Source organism: Brachyistius frenatus, unplaced genomic scaffold (genome assembly GCF_029030835.1).
Source record: "Brachyistius frenatus isolate BFR_SWC_R1_liver_20210118 unplaced genomic scaffold, ASM2903083v1 Contig_256, whole genome shotgun sequence".
NCBI classification, from domain to species: Eukaryota; Metazoa; Chordata; class Actinopteri; family Embiotocidae; genus Brachyistius; species Brachyistius frenatus.
In genome coordinates, this window is record NW_027210855.1 from 466,172 (window position 1) to 489,096 (window position 22,925).

The 22,925-nt window shown below is 49.9% G+C and overlaps 2 protein-coding genes across 5 annotated transcripts; one reads left to right on the forward strand and one right to left on the reverse strand.

Moving 5' to 3' along the window:
- Positions 1-169: 169 nt before the first annotated feature.
- Positions 170-1,729, reverse strand: cldn10a (claudin 10a). Its single transcript, XM_069721083.1, has 4 exons — positions 1,510-1,729; positions 833-994; positions 647-728; positions 170-547 (listed from the first exon to the last, which is right to left on the reverse strand). Exons 1-4 carry the CDS (start codon positions 1,727-1,729, stop codon positions 373-375), a joined length of 639 nt encoding a protein of 212 aa, XP_069577184.1. The 3' UTR covers positions 170-372.
- LOC138634276 (ATP-binding cassette sub-family C member 4-like) lies at positions 1,492-20,981 on the forward strand. Of its 4 annotated transcripts, XM_069721060.1 has the most exons (33): positions 1,492-1,773; positions 5,542-5,627; positions 8,186-8,396; positions 9,079-9,189; positions 9,758-9,878; positions 10,094-10,318; positions 10,446-10,535; positions 11,670-11,833; positions 11,942-12,067; positions 12,192-12,441; positions 14,135-14,248; positions 14,371-14,460; positions 14,566-14,757; positions 15,220-15,314; positions 15,581-15,667; positions 15,962-16,058; positions 16,201-16,404; positions 16,707-16,844; positions 16,956-16,993; positions 17,075-17,229; positions 17,314-17,460; positions 17,579-17,658; positions 17,882-18,032; positions 18,125-18,244; positions 18,324-18,434; positions 18,527-18,627; positions 18,749-18,940; positions 19,022-19,177; positions 19,338-19,427; positions 19,538-19,710; positions 19,831-19,936; positions 20,114-20,248; positions 20,378-20,981. In XM_069721060.1, the coding sequence occupies exons 3-33, from the start codon at positions 8,323-8,325 to the stop codon at positions 20,468-20,470; spliced, it is 4,026 nt and encodes a 1,341-aa protein (XP_069577161.1). In that variant the 5' UTR covers positions 1,492-1,773; positions 5,542-5,627; positions 8,186-8,322; the 3' UTR covers positions 20,471-20,981. The 4 variants fall into 4 exon arrangements, with proteins under 4 accessions (XP_069577161.1, XP_069577159.1, XP_069577160.1 ...); XM_069721058.1 differs by having other exon boundaries at positions 17,075-17,460; XM_069721059.1 differs by having other exon boundaries at positions 18,749-19,177.
- Positions 20,982-22,925: the final 1,944 nt, after the last annotated feature.

Genomic DNA, 22,925 nt, shown 5'->3' on the forward strand with positions numbered 1-22,925 from the left:
AAATGAAGCCGCGAGTAACGACGACGTTAAAAGACGACGTTAAAAGTCGGGGCTGCCGTAAAACACGCTAAACGCTGTTTGTATTTGTTTTTGGAAAGAAACAAAAAACAAAACGAACTTCTACATCTCCGTCAAGGTGCCTTTCACGTCACCAAAAAAAAATAAAAAACGTCCTTCTCGCGCGCGACTGTAACAAAGACGACATTCATCCGTCGCGACTAATCAAAAATAAGTATTGCGCAATTTACCCGCCAGGTCGGGCAATTACGGGACGAGAGAGAGAGAGAGAGATCGCCCGGACGTCTTTTTTGGACCGCGGCCGACGGAGTGATTATTTCAAATGGGCGGATTGAGTTAGAAACTCGGCGCGCTTTAGATTTGGTGTTTAGATTTAGATCCCCCCCCCCCACCCCCACCCCACCACCACCTTCCCCTGACTCGCCTGATGCCGAAGCCTTCGGGCAGGGAGAGGAAGAAGACGAGGCCTCCCAGGATGCAGAGCACCGACCCGGCCCAGCCGATGAAGAGAGCGGCTCCGAGCTCGAACCTGGAGAGAGAGAGAGAGAGAGAGAACAAAAAAGCAACGGCGTCGACGACAGGACTTTCCCTTCGGCGCCGTCGGAAGGTAAATCCCCGGCGTACTCACTTCTGGGCCACGAAAAGCGGGTCGAAGAAGTCGGTGGTGATCCGGTGGGCGTAGACGGAGCACGCGGTCACGCTGCAGAGGCCTGCGGGACGGAAAGGACGTCTTTTATAACGGAGCGGAGGACCGAGCCGACGGAAAGCGGAGCGAACGCGACGGGCGGGCGGGCGGGCGAGAGGCGGGCCGTACCGCCGAGAAGGAAGTGGCAGCCCGACAGGACGGCGAGCCGGGCCTTGGCCGTCTCCGAGCCGCCTATTTTGGTGCACTTCATTCCCACCAGGGCCAGGACGGCGCCGAAGAAGCCCAGACACACGGAGGCGATCATCAGCCCCCGGCACACCTGGATGTAGGCTGAGGGAGGGAGGGAGGGAGGGAGGAGGAGGAGGAGGGAGGAAGAGGGCTTTTAAATGTACTGCTTCCCAACTGTCTGCCACCCGGTTTTGTATTTACCAACGGACCCCTCAAAACTATCTTTTAAGACCTTTTTAGGGGTCCCGACCCTCGAGATGGAAAACTTGCTGCTCGGGACCGGGTTAAAAAAAAAAAAAAAAAAAAAAACGTCGCTACAAAATACAAAAGCGATGAGGTGACCGTGAAGCGGCGAGAAGCGACGAGCGGCCCCCGCGTGACCGTATGACTTTCTCGGGTTGCCTCGTTCGGACACATTAGCGGGTCGCGGTCGTCTCCGGTGGCCTTCAGCTCTAAACGAGGAGGACATATCAAGTTCCAAATGCTGTTTGTCTTTTTTGTTTTTACAATGGTGGTCATTCATTCATTCCCCACCCCCCCCCCCACCAAAAAAAGAAGAAGAAAAAAAAAAACAACTACGCCGCGGCGGTTCACGGCGTCTCCAATCGCGGACTCACCATCCAGAGCCAGCATCGACGGGAAGTCCTTGCAGTTGGACACGCCGGTGGAGTCCGTCACGCACGTCTTCCACAGGTTGGACCAGAAGGTCGCCGTGGTGATGACCGTCCCGTCCACGGAGGACACCTTCCAGTAGTCCGCGGGCAGCGCGGACGACACCAGGATCCAGCCGGAGACGGCGAGGAGGAAGGCGGCGATCTCCGTCGCCATGTTGCTCATTTCGGACGTCGGAGGTCGAGAGAAGAGATCCGTCCCCCGGACAGGTGCGTCGGCCTCCGCTCTTCACCCGCTCCTCCGGTCTGCGTCCCAGCATCCGCGAGAGTTGTTGTATTTGGTGTTCGGGAGGGGGGGGGCTCACAACTCATCACTCCACAGGGAGGGCCTGCAAGGGGAGGAAGTCTTTAATTGAAAGGATCTGAAAAGTCTTTGACAGAGAGAAGGAGCAGAAGATGAGGAACAGAGATAGGGAGGGAGGGAGTGGATGGATGGATGGATGAATAGATGGATGAGTGAGTGATGAGTGAGTGAGTGAGTGAGTGAGTGAGTGAGTGAGTGAGTGAGTGAGAGAGTGGATGGATAAATGAATTAATGAATAGATGGATGGATGAATGAATAGATGATGGATAAATGAATTAATGAATAGATGGATGAATAAATGAATTAATGGATGGATGAGTGAGTGGATGGATGGATGGATAAATTAATTAATGAATAGATGGATGGATGAATGAATGAATAGATGGATGGATAAATTAATGAATGAATAGATGGATGGATAAATTAATGGATGGATGGATGAGTGAGTGAGTGGATGAATGAGTGGATGGATGGATGGATGGATAAATGAATGGATGGATGAATAGATGGATGGATAAATAGATGGCTGGATGAATGAATAGATGGGTGAATGGATGGATGAATAGATGGATGGATGAATGAATTGATGGATGGATGAGTGAGTGAGTGGATGGATAAATTAATTAATGAATGGATGGATGGATGAGTGAGTGGATGGATGGATGGATAAATTAATTAATGAATAGATGGATGGATGAATGAATAGATGGATGGATGAGTGAGTGTGTGGATGGATAAATGAATGGATGGATGGATGGGTGAGTGAGTGAGTGAGTGAGTGAGTGAGTGAGTGAGTGAGTGAGTGAGTGAGTGGATGAATGGGTGGGTGGGTGAGTGAGTGAGTGAGTGAGTGAGTGAGTGAGTGAGTAGATGGATAAATGACTGGATGGATGGATGAATGAATAGATGGATGGATGAATGAATGAATGAATAGATGGATGGATGAGTGAGTGAGTGAGTGGATGAATGGGTGGGTGAGTGAGTGAGTGAGTGAGTGAGTGAGTGAGTGAGTGAGTGAGTAGATGGATAAATGAATGGATGAATGAATGGATGGATGAGTGAGTGAGTGAGTGGATGAATGGGTGGGTGGGTGAGTGAGTGAGTGAGTAGATGGATAAATGAATGGATGGATGAATGAATAGATGGATGGATAAATGAATGAATGGATGGATGAATAGATGGATGGATGAATGAATAGATGGATGTATGGATGGATAAATAGATGGCTGGATGAATGAATAGATGGATGAATGGATGGATGAATAGATGGATGGATGAATGAATTGATGGATGGATGAGTGAGTGAGTGGATGGATAAATTAATTAATGAATGGATGGATGGATGAGTGGGTGGATGGATGGATAAATGAATGGATGGATAAGTGAGTGAGTGGATGACTGAATGAATGAACGGGTGAGTGAATGAATGAATGAGTGGGTGGGTGGGTGGATGGATGGATAAATGAATTAATGAATGATGGGTGGGTGAGTGAGTGGGTGGATGAATAGATGGATGGATAGATTAATGAATGAATGCATAGATGGACGGATGGCTAAATGAATGGATGGATAAATGAATGAATGGATGTATAGATAAATAGGACGGACGGACGGATGAACGAAGTGGGTTTGAATCCTCAGCACTTCATCACAATGCTTTGCTGGATGTTGTTTATGGTTTATCAGCGAACAAAGGCAGTTTGTCCGAATAAGCAGTTAGACAACAACAGGTGTGGCGGTTTGTCGGACGGCGTTAGAGCTCCACTTAGTGGCGGAAAGGAGGAGGATATGAAGACCCAGACTTTAAACAGGACAATATTTAAGACTATTATTAATACAAAAGTGCACTTTTTCTCTTCTCTTCTCTTCTCTTCTCTTCTCTTCTCTTCTCTTCTCTTCTCTTCTCTTCTCTTCTCTTCTCTTCTCTTCTCTTATCTTTTTTCGTCTTCTCTTCTCTCGTCGTCTCTCATCTTACTCTGAAAGATAACCTCGATGTAAATTCAGAAGTGCAGTATTTAATTTTGAAACGTAGTAAAGTTGTCGCTTTTCTATTTTTCGTGATCTAGTCCGCATTTATTCGCTCTCTCTTCCCCATTTAAATCACAGTTTTACTATTTCGCGTTGAGGAGTCCGTCCGGCGCTCCCGCATCTTCGCGACTAACGGTTTAGCCGTTACCGAGGGCGACGCGATTAAACATCAAAACGACGAACCGCGCTCGCCGCGTGACGCAACGAAGAAACAAGCTCCTTAGGAGGCTGAGTTTCTTCCTCCGTGTCGCCGGCAGCGAAATTAAAACAACAGGATTGAACTTTGCGCGGGGAGGTTTTTTTTTTTTTTTTTTTTGGGTGGGGGAGGGAGGAGGGAGGGGGGGGCAGGTCTGGAAAATACAGGAAGGTGAAAGAAAGAAAGAAAGAAAGAAAGTTCCTGGAAGATGCGAAACCAAATGACAACGGAAATGACAACTAATAATCTTGAGTTATAATCTCATGCGGAAAAGCTGTTTTATTTATTGCATTTCCGAGCCGGGGGGATGGTGGGGGGGATTAGTTTTTAATGTGATTGTGGAAAGGGGGGGGGTGGATTTTCTAACAATGATGCCGGGCTCACGAAGTGGGCGCAGGTCCCGGAAGACCAAAAAAAGAAAAAGGTCTCCTTACTGACATTACTGTCAGTAAACGATGGAGGACAAGAAGGTGGGGAAAGCCCGTCGTTCCGAAGTCTCCTGACAGTCGAAGTCTCGATGGCGCGTTTCCACGGCCGCCGTTGCCAGGGTGATCTCGGAGGGGGGGGGTCCTAATCCTGTAACCCTGCTGCTAATGAAAGGGAAGCAGCTGGAGCAGGTTGTTATCTCGCTGACGGGATCCCATCATCTGATAGATTGTACCTTTTGATTGGCCCCCCCCGGGGGGGGGGGGGGTATGGATCCGTGATGACCGATGACGCGGGCGTGTTTCATTCTTAATGGGTGTTTTGTAATCAGATTCGACCTCGATGTTACGGATGTCGCGTCCATTCGTCGGGTCACGCGCTCGTATCGAAACCGCTCACAATCCTCACTTTTGTTTTTTTCCACGTTCTTTGCGATACGGAAAGAAAAAAAAAAAAAAGGCCCTCGGCAAAGTATAAAAATGAAACGAAACTTTTGATTCACAAAGAGACTTTTCTGTCTGTGACCCCCCTCCCCCCCGCCGATCGTCCGCCGGTAGGGGCGGGGGAAACCGATTTCTCAGACGCTCGTATTTGTCGATTCGTTCCCTCGGACGATATTCTACGCGTCGGCCAGTCTTTCCACTTCCGGTCCAAAAGTAGGCGGAGCTTAGCGCAGCTTTAAATCCAGTCAACCTTTATGACTTAACCGTAGCTAAAAACGTCACGGCCCAAACACTCGAATCCGCCGTCTGTCGACGGCGTAAATAAGTCGGACTCGTTTTGTGTTTTTTTGACGTACGTTTAAATGTCGTCGTTAAAACGAAACAAAAACGCTGGAATAGCACCCGGGTCACACGGCCGGGACATCGTGGGAAAGTACCGCCGATCCTCCCCCCCACCCCGGCGGATGAATGTTTTTTGGGTCGAGTTCAGCCGCTTGTAATAATCTCCCGCTGGCTTTCTTTTTCTTTTCCATTTTTTTTCTTCCCCCCCTTCTCCTCCCCCCCCCCCCCCCCTCTTCCAGACCTTTCTGCCAGCCAGATAAACATCCAACGGGAGGATAACACGTGAGGCTTTAAGGCCACGAGACCGTCCGCGCGAGGAGAATAGGTAACCTCGGTTACGTGTGGCTGGATGTCAAAAGTCTTAAATGTGAGAAGGAGGTGTTTGAGCGCCCCCCCTCCCCCCCTTCCTCCCTCCCTTCCTCCCCCCCTCCCTTTCACCTGTAGAGCGTCATCTCTCATCTACCGCCCGCTTTTTATTTATAGGATATCCCCTTTGTGTCGGCGTGTTTGTGTAAAGGGAGTCAGAAAGTCAGCGGGCGAGCGAACAAACAGCGGCAGTGGAAAAGGCGCTTCGGGTCGGCCTTGGGCCCGTCGGAGAAGCTCGCCCGTGAGACCGCACGGGTTCAGAAAGACAAATGGCCGGAAAAGAGGAAGTGGAGATTTTTGCTGAGTAACTGCGATGAGGAAGTTTACTCATGCAGCTCCGACGTCAAACAATACAGTCTGGCTGACTTTTAAAACATGAGCAGATACATACAAACGTACACACATACATATATATATATATATATATATATATACACACATATGTACAGTGGGTACGGAAAGTATTCAGACCCCTTTAAATTTTTCACTCTTTGTTTCATTGCAGCCATTTGCTAAAATCAAAAAAGTTCATTTTATTCCTCATTAATGTACACTCAGCACCCCATCTTGACAGAAAAAAACAGAAATGTAGAAATTTGTGCAAATTTATTAAAAAAGAACAACTGAAATATCACATGGTCATAAGTATTCAGACCCTTTGCTCAGTATTGAGTAGAAGCACCCTTTTGAGCTCGTACAGCCATGAGTCTTCTTGGGAATGATGCAACAAGCTTTTCACACCTGGATTTGGGGATCCTCTGCCATTCTTCCTTGCAGATCCTCTCCAGTTCCGTCAGGTTGGATGGTGAACGTTGGTGGACAGCCATTTTCAGGTCTCTCCAGAGATGCTCCATTGGGTTTAGGTCAGGGCTCTGGCTGGGCCGGTCAAGAATGGTCACAGAGTTGTTCCGAAGCCACTCCTTTGTTATTTTAGCTGTGTGCTTAGGGTCATTGTCTTGTTGGAAGGTGAACCTTCGGCCCAGTCTGAGGTCCAGAGCACTCTGGAAGAGGTTTTCTTCCAGGATATCTCTGTACTTGGCCGCATTCATCTTTCCTTCAATTGCAACCGGTCGTCCTGTCCCTGCAGCTGAAAAACACCCCCATAGCATGATGCTGCCACCACCATGTTTCACTGTTGGGATTGTATTGGGCAGGTGATGAGCAGTGCCTGGTTTTCTCCACACATACCGCTTAGAATTAACGCCAAAAAGTTCAATCTTGGTCTCATCAGACCAGAGAATCTTATTTCTCATAGTCTGGGAGTCCTTCATGTGTTTTTTGGCAAACTCTATGCGGGCTTTCATATGTCTTGCACTGAGGAGAGGCTTCCGTCGGGCCACTCTGCCATAAAGCCCCGACTGGTGGAGGGCTGCAGTGATAGTTGACTTTGTGGAACTTTCTCCCATCTGCCTACTGCATCTCTGGAGCTCAGCCACAGTGATCTTTGGGTTCTTCTTTACCTCTCTCACCAAGGCTCTTCTCCCACGATTGCTCAGTTTGGCTGGACGGCCAGGTCTAGGAAGAGTTCTGGTCGTCCCAAACTTCTTCCATTTAAGGATTATGGAGGCCACTGTGCTCTTAGGAACCTTGAGTGCTGCAGAACTTATTTTGTAACCTTGGCCAGATCTGTGCCTTGCCACAACTCTGTCTCTGAGCTCCTTGGACAGTTCCTTTGACCTCATGATTCTCATTTGCTCTGACATGCACTGTGAGCTGTAAGGTCTTATATAGACAGGTGTGTGCCTTTCCTAATCAAGTCCAATCAGTTTAATTAAACACAGCTGGACTCCAATGAAGGAGTAGAACCATCTCAAGGAGGATCAGAAGAAATGGACAGCATGTGAGTTAAATATGAGTGTCACAGCAAAGGGTCTGAATACTTATGACCATGTGATAGTTCAGTTTTATTTTTTTAATAAATTTGCACAAATTTCTACATTTCTGTTTTTTTCTGTCAAGATTAATGTACATTAATGAGAAATAAAATGAACTTTTTTGATTTTAGCAAATGGCTGCAATGAAACAAAGAGTGAAAAATGTAAAGGGGTCTGAACACTTTCCGTACCCACTGTACAAACGTATCCAGTTAAAAAGAAGGACAGCTTTGCCAAACTGCGGCCGACCGCACGAACCCTCGAGTCAGGTTTTACCAAAGTTCAACGGTGGACTTTTTTGTGGGTCAACATACAAATAAAAGATGTAAAGGGTGGTTGTAAACCCGAGCCGGGCCCGTCTCACGTGCTTCGTCGTAAATCAAGGGAAATGTGAGGGAAATGACTTCTGGCTGGAGTCGCCGGCCAATCGTCGGCGCTGTCAAAAACGGCCAGCCAATCGCGTGAAGGCACGGGAGAGACGCAGCCAATAGCGTGAGCGACCGGCATTTTCGTCCTATCGCGTGCCTCCGAGGGGAGGGGGCGGAGCCGTCAAGGTGCTGTTTTCAGTTTTGGTGGACTTCTTTTTCTTTCTTTCTTCTCTTTTTTTTCCGCATGTCCGCGGTTCCGTCCTTCTAACGCGCAGTACGTCGCGCACCTCGGAGCTGGCGGAGCCCTGTGGAACATGCTTGTGCCCCGACGTCGCGCCACCGAGCCCGGAGCAGCAGCGCGTTGAAGGAGGGGAGGAAGTTTAACGGGAGACTCGTGCGCACGCCGGCCACCATGGAGAAAGTCAGCCAAGATGCCAAGACCAACCCGGCGGCGTCGGCCAGCCTTTTGTCCAAGATCTTTTTCTGGTAAGATGACCGACGCGACGTTAGCTCAGCGGGCGATTTGAAAGCAAAGCAAACAAACAAATGTGGAAAAAAAAACAACAACAACAAAAAAAGGCGCTCGGGATGAGAAGTGTGCAACTCGAGGGTTACCGGGAACTACTTCCTCGGTGTTCGGTTTGTAAGCGACGCCGCGGCGGGTTCAACGGAAAACGGAGAAAACAACTTTACTAGTTTGGGCACGGTAGTGCGGCGGGGGGGAGGGGAGGGAGGGGAGAGGGGTGAAGGTGGACTCGCGGATGGCCCCAATTTCACGAAAGTGTAACTCAACGACCGTGAATCCGAACAGCCTCTTAAAAAGACAACGCGTCCGTGCTCTCCCGGTGATAAAGGGATTACCGTCGGCCAGAGGCACCGGACCCGCCGTCTCGTTGTCTCCTCGTTTCATCAACAAGCGTCAACAGACGAAGATTAAGACGAAGATTAAAAAGCACAAACAACAACAAGTATCCATGAATGGGCTTAAAGGATCTGAGCCCGTCAGATCCTGTCACACTTTATAATGAGTTTTTACGCTCCTTTGGCCGTGTAAAAGTGATGCCACAGCTGTAGGGAAAGCGTGAACTGATGGACTGTGCTCTTCCTCCTTCTCTTCCTCCTCCTCCTCTTCCTCCTCTTCCTGTGACTCCCCGTGGCGATTCCTCAGGTGGCTGAATCCTTTGTTCAAGATCGGGTACAAGCGGCCGCTGGAGGAGGACGACATGTTCGAAGTGCTGGCGGAGGACCGGTCGGAGAAGCTGGGACAGGAACTGCAGAGGTAGGGACGCCTTCTTCCCGTCCGTCTCTCCACACGTCCGCTACCGGGCTCGGACGATCGCCGCGGCAACAGACGGGGGTCGAAACGGAGGCCGTTTGTGACCTAAAATGCGGTCGGAGCTCCTTTTAAAGACAGATCTCAACTGACGCTGGTTTTTTGTTTTTTTTTGCGTTAAAACGGTTAAAAAAGAGGATTTGACCCGAAACGACGACGTCGCGGCGCAATATCGGGAGGACGGGACGGTCATTTAACGGACAATCGGGGGGGTGTCTCAAAAGAATCGGTCACGATGTCAGCGGCCTTTGGTTTTTTTCGGCGTAAACCACGAGTGGAAGTAAAATAAATAGCAAAAGTGTCCCGCGTCCTCTCTCTCTCTCTCTCTCTCTCTCTCTCTCTCTCTCTCTCTCTCTCTCTCGACAAAAGTGTCCTAAGTTATGGAAATGTGTTTAAGCGCTGAGTTACGGGCAAGTCCCGACTCGCCACAAATGCTGGGATGTAATATTCAAAGCAGACAATAGACATTTGATATATCTCTCTCTCCTCTCTCCCCCCCCCCCACTCCCGACAGGCTCTGGGATCAGGACGTCCAGAACGCCGCCGCAGCCATGCGGAAACCGAACCTCGCCAAGGTCATCTTCATGTGCCACTGGAGGCCGTACTCGGTGCTGGGATTCTTCACGTTGGTCGAGGTCGGTGGGCGCGCGTGTGTGTGTGTGTGTGTCGGTGTTGGGGGGGGGGGGAGTTCAGCAGCTTGTCCAACACCAAGCAATTGAAATAGATAAGCAGGCTAAATGCGATTATTGAGTCTCGGCTCAACATGCAAAAGGCGAATGATGTAATTCTCCGTCTGTTGTCGTCGTTTCGATTGACGCTTGCCCCCCCCCCCATCCCCCCCGCACATCAGGAGATAATCAAAGTGATCCAGCCCGTCTTCCTGGGTCAGTTGATTCGGTACTTCGAGAGTTACAACCCGGAGAACGCAGCGGCGCTCCTCGAGGCCCTCGGCTACGCGGCTGGCTTGGCCGTCTGCGCCATCGGCCTGGCGGTGATCCACCACCTCTACTTCTACCACGTCCAGAGGACTGGCATGAAGATCCGAGTGGCCATGTGTCACATGATCTACAAGAAGGTAGGCGGGCGACTGCTGTCGCGTAATCCTGCACGGGAATAAAAAAAAACAAGCGCTAAGTCGAAAGCGGGATAACGGCGTGACTTGTGGGTTTATACCGAGGTGTCGTTGTTGTTGTTGTTTTTAGGCTCTGCGTCTCAGCAGCTCGGCCACGGGGAAGACCACCACCGGCCAGATCGTCAACCTGCTCTCCAACGACGTCAACAAGTTCGACGAGGCGAGTGAAAAACGTCACGTTAAACCGGCAGCTAACGACCGACGAAGGTCGGAAGGAGCCGCGCCGGGAATTTGTCAGCGTGAACCTAAAAGTAGCTCGACCGGTCAGTTCGGGTGGAGCTCAGCCACGCGAGTAAATAACTGTGTCAACACGAGGAGCCGACCTTCGTCCGTGGACTTGGGTAGACTTTAAAAAGCTCAATGATTCCGGCTGTTTATTTTCTGTACGTACTTTATCAGAACGCACCGAACGGACAATTGTAAACAAACGTCCCGTTTAAATGTTTTTTTTGGCAATGTGGTACAAACCAAAAATGTAAACGTATTAGCAAGAAACGAGTGACGCAAAACACCAAAGACAAAACACCAAAGACAAAGTCCAAACGGTGACAGAATGAAAAAAAAAAACTTTCTCGTGACCAAAGTGCATTACAGAAATCCCCCAACGATAAAAGTGTACTTTGCAAAAGGAAGGTTTTAATTCTAACAGCAAAGAAGTCAACTCGAAAACCAGAATAAAAAGGTGACTGTTGGTTTTCTTGTTGAAGTTGAAGCTCAGCAGCCCGGCAGCGTCCCCCCCCTTCTCCCTCCCTCCCTCTCCCCTCCGTCAAGAAGTCCCGTGACCCGGCCGATGGAGGAATCCACAGTGACAATTACCCGGATGGTGTAATAATGAGCGAAGTGTCGTCCAGCGACGTAAACCGCAGGAATGCCTCTGACCTTGATCTTGCAACTCGTGAAGTGTTTTTGGTTTCCCGCCCGACGACGGCTGGCAGCTGCCAGCTTCTTGTTGTTGTTGTTTTTTGGTTTTTTTTTTTGTTGGTTAAATGCGTTTCGCGGGTGCGGAGCGGTCGGAGAAACGCCGCTAATCTCCCAGCGGGTCCGAGCTCCGGGCTTCGTTACCGGTTCGTGCCATGGCAAAGCCGAGGTTCGTTTTAATCGGCGGGGGCAGAGCACGCTGGGAAAAAGTCCACGGTTCCTCGGGGGTCGTTAATTAGACCTCCGCCTCACGCTGTGTTTGTATTAAAGTCCTGAGGGGGAGAAAAAGGGGGAGGGGGCGTGAATCTGTCCGCCGACAGCTCATTCGCTGTGCCTTTTTTTTTTTTTTTTCCTTCCTTTTCCTTTTTCGGAACAGGTGACCATCTTCCTCCACTTCCTGTGGGTGGGGCCTCTCCAGGCCGCGGTGGTCACGGGGCTGCTGTGGGCGGAGATCGGACCCTCGTGCTTGGTCGGCATGGCGGTCATCTTGTTCCTGATGCCTTTCCAGCTGCTGTTCGGACGCTTTTTCTCAAAGTTCAGGTGAAACGCGCACACGCCAGACCCGACGCGTTAAGCTTTCCTCACCCGTCATTTACCCCCCCCCCTCTCCCACCCCCCGGCTTATCGACGCTCTTCCTTCCTTCGCAGGATGAAGACAGCCATCCTCACAGACAACAGGATCCGCACCATGAACGAGGTGGTGTCCGGAATCAGGATCATCAAGATGTACGCCTGGGAGAAACCCTTCGCCGCTCTGGTCTCCGAGGTCAGGAGGTAAAAAAATAAATAAAATAAAGCACACGAAAGGATCGCCGGCCGTTTTCTACGCGTTCGGGATATATATTATTATTATTATGACGATTAGGATTAATAACCGCATCGTGTTTGGTTTCGTCAGGAAAGAGATCTCCATGATCATGAAGAGCTCCTTCCTCCGCGGTCTCAACATGGCGTCCTTCTTCTGCGCCAGCAAGGTCATCGTCTTCTTCACCTTCACCCTCTACGTCCTGCTGGGGAACGTCATCACGGCAAGCGCCGTCTTCGTGACGGTGTCGCTGTACACGGCCGTGCGCCTCACCGTCACGCTCTTCTTCCCCAGCGCCATCGAGAAGCTATTCGAGACGCGCGTCAGCGTGCAGAGGATTCAGGTACCGGGCTCCCGTCCCGCGTTTTTGAGGAAATCCGTTGCGAAATCAAACATTTTTGGAGGCGGCACACCGAAAAGAAAAAAAGTCTGTCGGTGTTATTTTTTGGCTTTCGGAACACTTTTGCCGGTCTCGGGTAGATGTGTTTTGTCCAAATTGTTTTTCCAACGAAAGAGAGGCTGCCCGTAGTCGCCGTTATACTGCCGACGTCGTGACTTCCTTATCACTTAATTGGAGCACTAAAGTCAGGTCATATTGACTTGTGACATCGGACCAGATAAAGCGATAAAACACCGGCAAATGATTGATCCGATCAGCGAAAAGACACATCGTCATATAGTTGAAACCAGAAGTTTACATACACTGTGCAAAAAGACACATAACACTTTTTTTCTCACTGTCTGAAGTTAAATCAGACTAAACCTCTCCTGTTTTAGGTCCGTTAGGATTACCAAAATTATTTAACTTTTGCTAAATGACCCCAGAACAAAAGCTAAAGACCTTGTGAAGATGATGGCTGAAGCTGGTAAGAAAGTGTCATTATCCACAGTAAAACGAGTCCTGCACCGACATGAGCTGAAAGGCTACTCAGCAAGAAGGAAGCCATTACTCCTAAAGAAACATAAAAAAGCCAGATTACAGTTTGCAAAAAGACACCAAGACAAAGACCTTAACTTCTGGAGACATGTCCTGTGGTCTGATGAAACTAAAGTGGAGCTGTTTGGCCATAATGACCACCGTTACATTTGGAGGAAAAAGGGGGAAGCTTGTAGACCTGAAAACACCATCCCAACTGTGAAGCATGGAGGTGGCAGCATCATGTTGTGGGGCTGTTTTGCTGCAGCAGGAACTGGAGCTCTTCATAAAATAGACGGCATCATGAAGAAAACATTACCTGGAAATATTAAGGCAACATCTCAGGACATCAGCGAGGAAGCTAAAACTTGGGCGCAAATGGGTCTTCCAAATGGACAATGACCCTAAGCATACTGCCAAAATAGTTAAAAAGTGGCTTGAGGACAACAAAGTCAATGTCTTGGAGTGGCCATCACAAAGCCCTGACCTGAATCCCATCGAAAATTTGTGGGCAGATCTGAAAAGGCGTGTGTGAGCGAGGCGGCCAACAAACTTGACTCAGTTCCACCAGTTCTGTCGGGAGGAATGGGCCAGAATTCCAGCAGAGTACTGTAAGAAGCTTGTGGAAGGATACCCAAAACGTTTGACCCAAGTCATGCAGTTCAAAGACAATGCTACTAAATACTATGTAAACTTTTGACCTTGAAGAAAGTAATGAAAAATTCTCTAAAATATTCTCTTTCTCATTATTGTGACATTTAGCAAAAGTTAAATAGTTTTGGTAATCCTAACGGACCTGAAACAGGAGAGGTTTAGTCTGATTTAACTTCAGACAGTGAGAAAAAAAGTTATGTGTCTTTTTGCACAGTGTATGTAAACTTCTGGTTTCAACTGTATACATATATAGATATAGATATATATATATATATATAAAGATCTATAGATATAAAACGGCTACAGAACGCCGAGGTCAAAGATGAGGCGATTGACAAATCTGTTTTTGACTTTTGAAAAGACGACAGAAAAGCTAAATGTAAAGTTTGCGAAAAGTGGGAGAAGGAGCCCTCGGTTGCCACGGCGACGGTGTCATTTTGTTGTCATTTTGTGTTCCCGCCGGAAGGAGTTCTTGAGTCTGGACGAGGTCCCGGAAAGCGGCGGCAGCGGCGGTGCTCTGCGGGGGACGCAGAAGGACGCGTCCGTGGAGATCCAGGACCTGGTCTGCTACTGGGACAAGGTGGGACTCGCCGGCGCAAACACGCGGCGAACGTCGCCGTAGAGATTTGAGAGTCTTATTTGATTTTGAAATTTTGTTGTTGTTGTTGTTTTTTGTCCCCTCTCGGTTCACACCGGTCGCAGAACGCCGACATCCCGACTCTGCGGAACGTCTCCTTCTCCCTGAAGTCCAAGGAGCTGCTGGCCGTGATCGGACCGGTGGGAGCCGGAAAGGTCGGACGTCCGCCTCACTTCGCCTCGCCGACGTGTTTGTTTGTCGGCGTCGTCGCCGTTGTAGTTTTAGTAGACGTTTCCCATCTCCCTTCTCCTTTCACCCAGTCGTCCCTGCTGAGCTCCGTCCTCGGAGAGCTGCCGGCCGACCGAGGGGAGCTGAAGGTGGAGGGTCGGCTGACCTACGCCGCCCAGCAGCCCTGGGTGTTTCCCGGAAGCATCCGCGACAACATCCTGTTCGGCAAAGAGATGAACCCGCAGAAGTACGAGCGCGTCGTCGGGGCCTGCGCCTTAAAGAAGGTGAGGTATTGAAATGGTAACGACAGACAGACAGACAGACAGACAGACAGACAGACAGACGCTGCCGCACGTGCTCAGAGTTCACTTCACCCCGCGGGAGGAGAAGTTACAGGGGCGGCCCGGTAAATCAGTTACCGAGTGCCGCGACCGTAATAAAAAAAAAACATCCATATTACCGGAGAGATAACAGGCTGTAAAATGTACCCAAAAGAAAAGAAAAAAAAATGGTGAAAATGTCCATCGCAATGTCTCTGCAGATCGAGACAGACGTCTGGTTTTATTTTTCTCAACACTCAAAAACCACAAACACCCTCCCCCCCTCCAAAAAAAAACAACAAAAAAGTACAGTTAACCAGTGACTTTGATTATACTGTAACCGCAACTCACCACATTACAGCGCGTCATCGTTGCGCTTTTTCTTTTTTCTTTTTCTTTTCTTTTTTTTCTTTCTTTCCGGGGCAGGACCTGGAGCTGCTGCCAGACGGAGACCGGACGCTGATCGGGGACCAGGGGGCCACGCTCAGCGGGGGACAGAAGGCTCGCGTCAACCTGGCCAGGTACGAGGGTGCTTCTAAAAACGGGGGGAAAAAACAAACAAAACAGATCAATCTATTCCTAATTGTTAAAGGAGGATGCGATTGTGTATTCAACAAACTTTGTTTTGGAGATTGAAAATAAAACAGGGACAACGTGTTTAAAAGTTGCGTACTTCGACATCTATCCGATTTGGCACCGTTATGAATCCCCGTACGAACAAACGGATCAGCGAAGGAGGCCCGAAGGGTTCGAGGAGACGCTTGAAAAGCCGCGGTTTGTTTTTCAGGGCCGTGTATCAGGACGCCGACGTCTACCTGCTGGACGACCCTCTGAGTGCCGTGGACGCCGAGGTCGGGAGACACCTGTTTGAACAGTGAGCGAGCTGCTGCTGCTTCTTCTTCTTCTTCTTCTTCTCCTTCTTCCTGTTCCTCCTCTTCTTCTTCTCCTTCTTCTCCTTCTTCCTGTTCCTCCTCTTCTTCTTCTTCTTCTTCCTCCTCTTCTTCTTCCTGTTCCTCCTCCTCTTCTTCTTCTTCCTGTTCCTCCTCCTCCTCTCCTCCTCCTCAGAAGTCAACCATGCGCAGAGGAGGTTCGGTTCATTTCGTCAAAGGGGAAGACGCCGCAAACGCCGATTTACGGTTTGATTTTCTGTCCCTTCCTTTTGCGGCAGGTGCATCTGCGGCTTGCTGAGGAACAAGCTGCGCATCCTGGTCACCCACCAGCTGCAGTACCTGAAGGCCGTGGACCAGATCGTCGTCCTCAAGGAGGTCGGCGCTTACGAAATGCCCGTCGTTAACGCGTTTTAAGAAACGGGGCCAAACGACAGATACAGTTTGACGTTTGTAGGAAAAGCAGACGGGTTGCATTTTACCACCGTGTAACGAGTCTGCCGGTGTGTGTGTGCATCAGGGTGACATGCTGGCAAAGGGAACGTACGTGGAGCTGCAGCGGTCCGGCGTGGACTTCACCTCCCTGCTGAAGGAGGAGGAGGAAGAGGAGCAGCAGCAGCCGCCTCCTCAGGACGTATTCGCCCGGATCAGGACCCTCTCGGAGAATTCGGTGCTGTCGCACACGTCGTCCATCCACTCCGTCAGGGACGGAGACCAGCTACCGGTCAGCGACTGTTTGTTCGTCTGTAGATATCGGAAGAGAGCAGAGGGAGAAAGCCGTACCGTCAAAAAAAGGCGAAGTTCAAATGCCCTCTCGCGAAGGGGGGGGGGGGGGGCACCGGCGGGTCGGTAACAAGGTCGTCGGCGGTAAACGGGGTCGGAGGGAACGGGCGCTAGTTTCGGGCGTAAACTCGGCGACTTTGTTGTTTCGTCTTCCCCCGTAAACGTTCGCGTCCGCGCAGCAAGTTAAAACGCGTCCGCTTTTTCGCCGCGAATCTCAAACCCCTTTCCCGAACGTGGCCACAGGTGGAGTCGGCGACGGCAGCGGAGGAGGAGAGCCGCGCCGAGGGAACCGTCCCCGTCGGCCTTTACGTCAAATACCTGCGAGCCGGAGCCAACGCGGCGGTGCTGCTGGTCATCGTCCTCATCAACGTCTTGGCTCACGTACGTGATAAGTCCCGGTGGGGTTGGGGGGGGGGGGGGGGATATCGTTTGGGGGGCGGGGGGGTAATCTTTAGCTCCCCTTTCTTTTTCTTTGTGTCTTTCACGTCATAGGTGGCGTACATCCTGCAGGATTGGTGGCTCGCTTACTGGTGAGTACGAACCACGGGGAAAACTAAAGGAAAGACGTCTGACCTATTTCTGTGACCTCTGACCTCTTTTTGTAACGTCAGGGCCGACAAGCAGGAGAAACTAACTGACAACGGCAACGGCAACGGCACCGCCGACGTCAACGGCACCGCCAGCGTCAACGTCAACGGCACCGGCAACAGCACCGCCGTTCTCGGCGGACAGCTAGATCTGGTCTTCTACCTCGGCGTCTACGGAGGTGACGCCAAATGTCTTCCGCCGGCGACTTTTCCTCATCGTCCCCCGGTCGAGCGTTGTCGTCATTGTTGTCGTTTCGCGACAGGTCTGACCGTCGCCACCATTGCGTTCGGCTTCATCCGGACCCTGGTGATGTTCTACACGCTGGTGAAGAGCTCGCAGTCGCTGCACAACGACATGTTCGACGCCGTCCTCAGGACACCCGTGCGCTTCTTTGACATCAACCCCATAGGTGAGGATGCGCACGGAGGGGAGGGGGAGGAGAGAGAGAGAGGGGGGCACTACCGATAAGAAAAGTGGACGTCGTTCGTTTGGGCCCGACGTTTTATTGATTTCCCGTCTCGCCTCAGGACGAGTCTTGAACCGGTTCTCCAAGGACGTCGGTCAGCTGGACTCCAACATGCCATGGACCTTCGTGGACTTCATCCAGGTCAGAGCTCACGTCACTGTAACCGAGTGTCGGAGGGGGGTGGGGTGGAGGGGAGTGGAGGCGGGACGCCGCAGCAGAGATCAGAACATGCCACATGCATTAGAAGCAGAATCCAAATTCGAACCGTCCGATAAACAAAATGTTCAGAAGTCGACGTGGTTGCCGGAATTCCGGAACTCGCGAACACGACGGATTAACCGGTAACGTTGTCCGCCGCGAGCAGTTGTTGCTGCAGATCATCGGGGTCATCGTCGTGTCGGCGACGGCCATCCCCTGGATCCTCATCCCCGTGGTGCCGCTCGTCATCGTCTTCTTCTTCCTGCGCCGCTACTTCCTGAAGACCTCCAGGAACGTGAAGCGCCTGGAGTCCACCGGTGAGTGTCCCGGCGGCGGCGGTGCCCCTCTTTGCGATCCGGGGTTCCCCGCGGCTTCCGACACGTCTTTTTTTCATTTTGCGGTCCCGCAGTTCGCAGCCCCGTCTTCTCTCACCTGTCCTCGTCCCTTCACGGCCTCTGGACCATCCGAGCCTTCCGCGCCGAGCGGCGTCTCCAGAAGACCTTCGACGCCCATCAGGACGTGCATTCAGGTCGGGCTTCGAATCCGCTACGTTGTCCCGTATGCGCGCGCGCGTGTGTTAATTGGGTGTCCCGTAACTTCCCGTGCAGCCGCCTGGTTCCTGTTCCTCACCACCTCCCGCTGGTTTGCCCTCCGTCTCGACGGCATCTGCGCCGTCTTCGTCACCGTGACCACGTTCGGCTGCCTGCTGCTCCGAGACAGTAAGCGAGACTTTTAACCTTTTGGGGGGGGGGGTAAAAATCTACGCAATCGGGGCCGATGAAAATGGAGCGTCTCTCCCCGGTTCCGACAGACTTGGACGCCGGCATCGTGGGCTTCGCTCTGTCCTACAGCGCCACCCTGATGGGGATGTTCCAGTGGGGCGTCAGGCAGAGCGCCGAGGTGGAGAACATGGTGAGATTTATACCCGCTCCATTTAAGTTGAGGACTTAACCCCCTCCCCCAATACCGCGCGTTCGATTTAACCTACAAAGTAGAAGTTCAAAAGGTGACGTTCCCTCGCCTCCGTCCTCAGATGACATCGGTGGAGCGGGTGGTGGAGTACACGGAGCTGGAGAGCGAAGCGCCCTGGGAAACCCAGAGGCGCCCCCCCCCCGGGTGGCCCAGCAAAGGCCTGGTGCACATGGAGCGGGTCAGCTTCTCCTACAGCCCCGACGAGCCGCCCGTGCTGCACGACCTGAAGGTGACGTTCCTCCCCAAAGAGAAGGTGAGTCGCCCCGTACCGTACCGTACCGTCCCGCCGCGTCCGGCCCCGAGCCCACGTCGTGTTTGTCTAAATGCGCGTCAGGTCGGCATCGTGGGGAGGACGGGAGCCGGGAAAAGCTCGCTGATCTCCGCTCTGTTCCGGCTGGCGGAGCCGCGGGGGAAGATCGTCATCGACGGGGTCGCGACCTCCGAGATCGGCCTGCACGACCTGCGGCAGAAGATGTCCATCATCCCTCAGGTGAACGCCGGCCGAGCGCCTTAATCTCTTTTAACGGTCGGACGACGACGTCGGCGACGTCCGGGCCGGAAAGCCGCTTCGGCGGACGGCCCGTTACGGTATTTGACGCGTCCCGTTTCGATCGGACGACCTCTGTCCTCCGCCTCCTCTCGTGTCGCAGGACCCGGTGCTGTTTACGGGCCCCGTGAGGAAGAACCTGGACCCTTTCGGCGAACACACGGACGAAGAGCTGTGGAACGCTCTGGAAGAGGTAAACGCGCACGTTCGTACTTTTAGACGTTTTTCAAAGCGGTTCGGACGTATTCGGGTTATTCGTCACCCGGCCGACTCGCGGATTGACCCCTCCCCCTCTCCCTGCAGGTGCAGCTGAGGTCGGCAGTGGAGGAGCTGCCGGGCAAGCTGGAGACGGTTCTGGCGGAGTCGGGCTCCAACTTCAGCGTGGGCCAGAGGCAGCTGGTGTGCCTGGCCAGGGCCATCCTGAGGAAGAACCGCATCCTCGTCATCGACGAGGCCACGGCCAACGTGGACCCCAGGTAACGCCGGATCGGGAGAGGGGTGGGGGGTCGCAGGCCTCGACCGCCGGAAGCGACCGGTTCGTACTTCGTCCGACGTTCCGATTTCCGACACTTTAATCGCGAAACGCGTCTCCGCAGGACGGACGAGCTGATCCAGAAAACCATCCGGGACAAGTTCAGAGACTGCACCGTGCTCACCATCGCCCACCGCCTCAACACCATCATCGACAGCGACCGCATCCTGGTGAGTCGTCGAGCTTTCCGCGTTGGCCCCGGATACGAACGTAAATACGCTACGTTACGGGCGAGGGAGGAGTTGAGGAACGAGGTGCTCCAAGGCGACTTTTGGTTCCTGGGAAGGGAGGGTGTGGGGGTGGTGCTGGAGGGCGCAGCAAAGTAAACGGGTCTCCTCCGCGCGCAGGTTCTGGATGCCGGGAGGATCCAGGCCTACGACGCGCCGTACGCGCTGCTGCGGGACTCGGACGGAACCTTCGCCAAAATGGTGCTTCAGACGGGCAAGCGGGAGGCGGCCGCTCTACTGGAGGCGGCGAAGCGGGTGAGACGGGACCCTCGGACGGAGACGCCCGACGCCAAGTTTTCCGGACGCGTCGTTTACGAAGCGCGTTTTTATCGTTTTTTTGTTTTTGTTTTTGTTGGTTATTTATTGTCGTTTTCTGTCCTCCAGGCCTACGACGGCGGAAGCCGTCCGGTCGTATCGAACGGACACGCGGAAACGTCGGACGCTCACCAACAGGTCATCTTCGAGACGGCTCTGTGAGCCGCCGAGAGAGCCGCCGGACGGACGGACGCACTTCCTATTTATCGCGTTAAACCCGGCTTTGGACGTGATCCGAGCGCCTTATTTCCGCCGCATTCCCTCGCGGGACGGAGGACCGTCCGACCGGAGAGTGTACGGGGAGGAGGGCGAGGCGGCTGACGAAAATGTAAATAGTTGTCGCGACTGCCAATTTGTACACTTTGTTTCGCGAACGACCGCATACGTGAAATAAAAAAAAGGTTCGTACCCGCAACTGACGTTTGTCGTGACGAGTTCGGACGCAAGAAAATACTTTTTTTTTTAGTCGTCGCTGTCGAACACACAATTGAAGTTGATTTGAATTCACCAGCAAACCGTAGGGTGTTTTATATATAGATCTAAATGTTGTGTGTGTGTGTGTGTATATGTGTATATATATATATGTATGTATGTATGTATATGTGTGTGTGTGTGTGTGTATATATATAGATCAATATATGTATGTTTATATAAATAAATGTGTCAACGACGACATGCCGTGCCGGGTGAGCTTTTTTGTATTTAGATCTGAATATGTTATATGGTGTATATCTATACATCTATTTATATATATGTATGTTTGTGTATAAATGTTTATATCTATATATGTAAATATGAATGAATATGTATATACATAAATAGACCTGTGTATATATGTATTATGTGTATATATATATGTATATATATGTGTATATGTATTATGTGTATATATATGTGTATATGTATTATGTATATATATATGTATTATGTATATATATATATATATGTGTGTGTATATGTATGTATATATATGTAGATATATATGTGTATGTATATATATGTAGATATATATGTAGATATATGTATATATATATGTGTATATATGTATGTGTATATATATGTGGATATATGTATATATATGTAGATATATATATTTATATGTAGATATATATATATTTGTGTATATATGTATGTATGTATATGTGTATATATGTATATATATGTGTGTATATATGTATTCTATATATGTGTATATGTGTGTCTATATGTGTATTATGTATATATATGTGTGTACATATATGTATTATGTATATATATATGTATGTGTAGATATATGTACATATATATGTAGATATATGTATATATGTGTGTATATATATATATATTATGTATATACACAGATGTGTATATATATATGTGTGTGTGCGTATATATATGTATATGTATGTAGATATATGTACATATGTGTAGATATATGTATATATATGTATATATATATTGCAAATGGGATACACTACATGTGTTTTGTCACTATGTGTGGACAATTTTGCAGGAAACACAATATTTCAAAAACAGCCTTATATAAAACTGCATTAGTGCCACGGCTTAAACTAAGTGTTTACTAAGAAGTTTGCTACTCAGAACTATGGCAAATGGGATACACTACACGGCCAAAGTGTTTTCAAGTCACTATGTGTGGACAATTTTGCAGGAAAAACAATGTTTCAAAAACAGCCTTATCTCAGCGAGAGAAGCTCAAAAACAGCATAAAACTGCATTACAGTGCCACGGCTTAAACTAAGTGTTTTCGAACAAATTTCTCCATCAGTACTATTGCAAATGGGATACACTACATGGCCAAAGTGTTTTCAAGTCACTATGTGTGGACAATTTTGCAGGAAACACAATATTTCAAAAACAGCCTTATCTCAGCGAGAGAAGCTCAAAAACAGCATAAAACTGCATTACAGTGCCACGGCTTAAACTAAGTGTTTACTAAGAAGTTTGCTACTCAGAACTATGGCAAATGGGATACACTACATGGCCAAAGTGTTTTCAAGTCACTATGTGTGGACAATTTTGCAGGAAACACAATATTTCAAAAACAGCCTTATCTCAGCGAGAGAAGCTCAAAAACAGCATAAAACTGCATTACAGTGCCACGGCTTAAACTAAGTGTTTACTAAGAAGTTTGCTACTCAGAACTATGGCAAATGGGATACACTACACGGCCAAAGTGTTTTCAAGTCACTATGTGTGGACAATTTTGCAGGAAAAACAATGTTTCAAAAACAGCCTTATCTCAGCGAGAGAAGCTCAAAAACAGCATAAAACTGCATTACAGTGCCACGGCTTAAACTAAGTGTTTTCGAACAAATTTCTCCATCAGTACTATTGCAAATGGGATACACTACATGGCCAAAGTGTTTTCAAGTCACTATGTGTGGACAATTTTGCAGGAAACACAATATTTCAAAAACAGCCTTATCTCAGCGAGAGAAGCTCAAAAACAGCATAAAACTGCATTACAGTGCCACGGCTTAAACTAAGTGTTTACTAAGAAGTTTGCTACTCAGAACTATGGCAAATGGGATACACTACATGGCCAAAGTGTTTTCAAGTCACTATGTGTGGACAATTTTGCAGGAAACACAATATTTCAAAAACAGCCTTATCT